At 35.6% G+C, this 6,000-nt stretch overlaps 1 protein-coding gene across 4 annotated transcripts in view; it reads left to right on the forward strand.

Moving 5' to 3' along the window:
• The window catches only part of CGRRF1 (cell growth regulator with ring finger domain 1), a 30,481-nt gene extending 26,465 nt beyond the window's left edge, over positions 1 to 4,016 (forward strand). For 3 of the 4 annotated variants that reach the window (XM_042989725.1, XM_007083332.3, XM_042989726.1), the window contains exons 5-6: positions 1,712 to 1,819; positions 2,037 to 2,581. In XM_042989725.1, the coding sequence (XP_042845659.1) occupies positions 1,712 to 1,819; positions 2,037 to 2,357 (429 nt within the window). In that variant the 3' untranslated portion in view covers positions 2,358 to 2,581. Of the gene's footprint in view, positions 1 to 1,711; positions 1,820 to 2,036; positions 2,582 to 3,991 lie in introns of those variants that run through there. The other variant, XR_006218858.1, reaches the window with a different exon arrangement.
• The last annotated feature ends 1,984 nt before the right edge of the window (positions 4,017 to 6,000 follow it).

Consider the following 6,000-nt stretch of genomic DNA (forward strand, 5'->3'; position numbering starts at 1 on the left):
TCCTCCCATTCTTATACACCCCAAATCTTATAGATAACCAAGTTCATTGTTTTCTCATTTATCCCTTCTGTTTCTGATTGTAATAATGAGAAGATACACATGTATATATTTTTTCTTATTTTCTCTCTTACTCAAAAGGTATCACACTTTATATACTAAACATGTTCCTGCTTTTTTTACTTCATAATATCTCCTGGAAACCACTCCAGATCAGTTCATACAGCTCTTCCTCACTTTGTTTTTCACAGCTGCATAGCACTCCATTGTATGCAGGATGTATGGGTACCACAGTTATTTAGCCAATCTCCTGTAGTTGGACATTCAGATAATTTCCAGTATCGTGCAATAACAAATAATCTTGCATTGAATAATCTGTGCATATGTATTTTCATATTGTTGAGGTTGTGTGGTTGGAGGGTAAGGGTATGTCATTTTGTTACATATTGCCAAATTCCCCTCCATTGGGATTATACCCTTGGAATTGTACCTTTTTTTTTCTTTTTTATACATTCCACTAGCAATATATGAGAGTAACTATTTCTTCATAGAGTGTATTAACAAACAGTTGAAATCTATTAATCCAATGAGTGAGAAGTGATATCTCAGTGGTTTTAATTTGTATTTTGTCATATTGTGAGTGAAATTGAAGATCTTTTTTTTTTTTTTAGTTTATTTCTTTTGAGAGCAAGAGAAAGAGAGATTGAGCATGAGTGGAGGAGGGGGAGAGGGAGGGAGAGATGGAATCTCTAGCCAATTCCACACCATCGTCTTTTAATATGGCTAAGGACCATATTTATATTTTTTGAGTAAATTGTCTATTCATATTTTTTACCCATTTTCAATAGGATTTTTGGTTACTTTTTACCAGTATTTAAAAGTTCTTCATAACTTAGGGATATTGTAAATATTATTCCAGTTCTTCAGATGTCTTTTGACCTTGCCTATGGTGCTTTTTGGTATACAAGTTTTCAATTTTTATACAGTCAAATGCGTCTGCCTCTGGGTCTGTGTCATAGTTAGAAAGTCTTTCACTACACTGAGAATAAAAAGGAATTCACATTTTTTTCTTCTAGTGCTTGCACAGTTTTTTTTTTCTTTTGTACAATTAGATTTCTTATGCTTTTGGAGTTTATTTTTATGTATGATTATGAGAGATGCATATAATTTTATATTTTTCCAAACCGCTGTCCAGTTGTCCAGTGCTTTTCATTAAAAAGACTATTTGCCCAATGATTTCAGATCCCACCTTTATCATACTTGTATAGAAAGTTGGGTCTGTTTCTGAACTGTTCTGTTCTAGCCGCCTGTCTGTTCATGTGCCTGTACCATATTATTTTAGTTTTAGAGGCTTTGTAGTATGTTTTAATATCTGACTGGGCTCAGTCCTCCCCACAGCTTTCTTTTCAGTATTTTCCTAGCTATAGTTATGTATTATTTTTCAATGAGAATTTTTGAGTTAACTCATATAACTCTATGAAAAAGCTCATTGATATTTTTGTTGGGATGGCATTAAATTTATAATTTTGAATATAACTAAAAATAACTGGCAAAAATATTGCCACTATTGAAATATTGTTCAGTAATTGATCCTTTTTAATGACTGTGATTTAAATAAAATGTTGTAAGTTTTCCAATTTGTCAACCTTTTATTTTTATTTCATATGCCTGTGAAATAATGTAAGTACTGACTGGTATTTAATTTTTATTTTAGATTTCCATGGTGTCAGTAATTCATATTCCTGATAAGACTTATAAACTTTCCTGTAGAATATTATATCAATATTTACTCCTGGCTCAAGGTCAATTTCATGATCTTAAGGTAAGTACCCTGTCATCTTTCTCTGTCCCTTTTGTTTGCAGAGTTTCAAAGAATGACTATTTAGAAAGAGATAATGTTTCTCAGTTAGTCACAGAGTTAGCTGTTGTTTGCTACTGGGTTTGCTAACTCACAAATTTTTAGCAGCTTTTATGACTCCCAGATTTAAAAGGTAATTGTCCTTTGTGTTTATCCTTAAACTTGTTTCTTTGGTTTCCAGCAACTTTTCATGTCTGCAAATAGTAACTCCACTCCCTCCAGCAATTCCTCTCCAGGAGAAAAAAGCACAGACCGAAGTTTGCTAGAAAAGGCTGGACTGTCTGAAAGTGAAGTGGAGCCCCCTGAGGAGAATAGCAAGGACTGTGTCGTTTGCCAGAACGGGACTGTGAACTGGGTGCTTCTGCCGTGTAGACACACGTGCTTGTGTGATGGCTGCGTTAGGTATTTTCAGCAGTGCCCTATGTGCAGGCAATTTGTGCAGGAATCTTTTGCACTTTGCAGTCAGAAGGAGCAAGAGAAAGACAAACGGAAAGCTCTTTGAGAGTATTGTTAAAACTGAAAAGTACACCTTCCACTGAAGATGTCGAATTTGTGTTCTTGGAATTAATTGTCACGTGGAATCTACAGTATTGACCGTCAATGAAAATTCTATTTTAACTTCACATTTGTATGGTACATGGATGATGAAATTAATTCCTTCCTGTTCACTATGGTAAATACTGGAATACCATCTGTGTTGATAACATAAAAATTCATTCAACTCTTGAGAAGAATGTAAATGTTTGACCTTTTATCAGCTAGAAGGTTTCATATAATGTTGATTAGGAAAAATCTTAAAAGCAATTCATCTAAAATTTGAGGAGGTAAATGCCTCAAGATTTCTGGATGTTCTGCCTTTGACATAATCTGGAGTGGAATTTGGGAAAAACTGAATTCTTCCTAAAGTAATTGTATGTTCCCCATTTTATAAAGGCGTAGGACAGGGCTTCCAACTTTAAAACTTTTCCGAAAATAACAGTTTTTATAAATATCCATGTAATGGTTTTTAATTTTCCTTATAGTCACATAAACACAAGTCTTAATTTTAATATAGCTTCTTAAATCATAAATGCAAGATACAATTCTTGACTGTTCTCAGTATATCATAGATTAAAATGATACTCATCTGTAGGAGGCAGATATATGAAACATATAATAAAATTTCTTGGCTAATTAAATTTGTTGTCAAATATGATTAGGTTAGCAGAATGTGACCTATCAGGGAAGATCTGTGAGACTCGTAATGCCTTACCTTAGATTTCCTCCAACATAGCAAATCCATCCAAAACTGGAGAGGTTTTGGATCCGGAAAAACTGCTAAGAGAAACAAATAACTATTTTTTCCTAGCGTATTTTTATTCCACATAAACCCATATCTTTCAGAACAGTCACATAATAGGCAAAAAGCCCCATCCCCCATGCTTTCCAAGATGACGAAGAAAAAGGCAAATCAGAACTTTCTGTGTCTTCAGGGGAAATTATCTTCAGTCACTAAGAAATTAGATCACAGCAAATAAACTGAACTTCAGGGAGATTTTCAAGACTTTTTTGTCCTGTTTGTATTAGAATAATGCCTTATCTTTGTATCAGTGTTTTTACATAATGTCATTTCATTTTAATCAAATACAACACTCTGAAAAAGACATTACCTATTCTCCATTGTATACACCAAATCAAACTTTCGTCTCTGTTCAATAGCTATGTAATAAACACGTTCTAGGGGCCAGATTCCTTTGGGGGTCTGGGCTACAAAGAATCAGGCAAGACTTCTGACCCCTAAGTATTTGTGCCTCCAAGGAGCACTGACAGCATATCCCACCTCAGAAATTCCTTGAGCTCTGTTCCAACGGTACCACTGGAAGGAGGGCCATTAAAAGTCTGCCACAGTCAGCTAGCAACAGTTCATCTGGGAAACTCGGGTGAAAATTGGGGAATTCCTCAGAGATCATTTTGCCCATGTCAGCCATCCTGTTTCTCTTCACAGATCTGTCCAAGACATAGTTGCTTTCTTATATGCGATGGATTCCACCTGCAATCTTCCTCCATTCCTCGTAATTTTTTTATTGTAGTAAAATATACATAACAGAAAATTTACCATTTTAACTATTTTTTTTAATGTTTATTTATTTTTGAGAGAACGAGCACAAGCGGGGGAGAGGCAGAGAGAAAAGAGGATCTGAAGCAGGCTCTGCGCTGACAGCAGAGAGCCCGACGTGGGGCTCAAACTCACAAAATGAGAGGAGATGACCTGAGCCGAAGTCATGCTTAACCGGCTGAGCAACCCAGGCACCCCCCATTTTAACTGTTTTTAAGTGTACAGTTCAGTGACCTTAAGCATATTCACATTGTTGTGTGACCATCATCAGTATCCATCTTCAGAATTTTTTTATCATGCGAAACTGAAATTCTATACCCATTAAATACTGACACCCCATGCCCTCTCTTTTCAGCCTTTGACTATTGGAGGTACTTCATATATATGGAATTACACAATATTTGTCCTTTTGTGTCTGACATTTCACTGGGTATAATGTCTTCAAGTTCATCTGTGCTATGGCATATATCAGAATTTCCTTCATTTTTAAGGCTGACTAATATTCCGTTGTATGTATATACCACATTTTGTTTAGGTATTCACCCATCATTTTTTATAATTCTTAAAGATGATTTGCCCTTATCTCCTCTTGCTGTGACTAAAGTAATTGATTTTCCTGCCCTTGGTAGTAATAAATATGAATAATTTGGTAGGTAATCAAGTAAAAACGAGTGCACTGACACCTAAAGGCTTATTTCAGCATTTTCCAGTAGCAGTGAATAAGTGACATTTTGTAGGAATATCTATAAAAGCATTGTATTTGAATGCGTTGTTGGAGAAAGTATTTGGCTTATATAGATTAGTAGCTACTTCCCAAAGATATATAAAATTTATCATCCTAACCATTTTTAAATGTACAGTTTAGTAGTGTTAAGTATATTTGCATTCTTGTGCAACAAATCTCCAGAACTTTTTTATCTTGCAAAACTGAAACTATACTCATTAAACTGGACCTCTCCTCACTACAGCCTACCACCATTCACAGTATAATTGTGGTTTTGATTTGCATTTCCCTAATGGCTTAATGATGTTGAGCATCTTTTCAAATGTTTATTGGCCATTTGTATACCTATTCAGATCCTTTGCCCATTGGGTTGACTTTTTATTATTGGCTTGTAGAAGCTTATATTCTAGATGGAAGTCTTTTATCAGATACATGATTTACAAATATTCTCCATTCTTTGGGCTGTCTTTTCACCTTCTTAATGGTGTCCTTTGAAGCACAAAAGTTTTTGGGATTTTTTTCTGTTTAACATTTTTATTTATTTTTGAGAGAGAGAGAGAGAGAGAGAGAGAGAGAGAGAGAGAGAGACAGAGTGTGAGCGGGGGAGGGGCAGAGAGAGGGAGACATATCTGAATCTGAAGCAGGCTCCAGGCTCTGAGCTGTCAGCACAGAGCCTGAAGCAGGGCTTGAACCCACAAACTACGAGATCATGACCTGAGCTGGTTGGATGCTCAACCGACTGAGCCACCCAGGCTCCCCGAAGCGCAAAAGTTTTTAACTCTGCTGAAGTGCAACGTATCTATTCTTTTTCTTGTTACTTGTGCTTTTGTTGTCATAACTAAGAAGACTTGGCCCAAGTTAAGGTCACAAAGATTTACTCATATTTCGTTCCAAGGATTTTACCATTTAGTTCTAGGATTAATTTTGAGTTAAATTTTATATATAGTGTGAGGGAGAGGGTTCAGCTACATTCTTTTGCAGGTAGATCCTCAACAAATACTAGCAAACTGAATTCAACAATAGGTAAAACAAACCCCATGATCACATGAAATTTATTCCAGGGATGTAAGGATGTTTCAATATATGCAAATCAATGTGACACGCCACATTCACAAATGAGGGATAAAAATAATAAGATCATCTTAATAAATGCAGAAAAAGCACTTGACAAAATCCAACATCCATTAATGATAAAAACTCTCCACAAACAGTATAGAGGTAAGGTATCTCAACACCCATCCAAGTGAATTCCACAAGGCTAAGTAAGGACTTCCATTTATCTTGTTGATCCTCTATCTCTAGCACCAAGAACAGCAGCTAGTTCAA

Source organism: Panthera tigris, chromosome B3 (genome assembly GCF_018350195.1).
Source record: "Panthera tigris isolate Pti1 chromosome B3, P.tigris_Pti1_mat1.1, whole genome shotgun sequence".
In the NCBI taxonomy this organism is placed as follows: domain Eukaryota; kingdom Metazoa; phylum Chordata; class Mammalia; order Carnivora; family Felidae; genus Panthera; species Panthera tigris.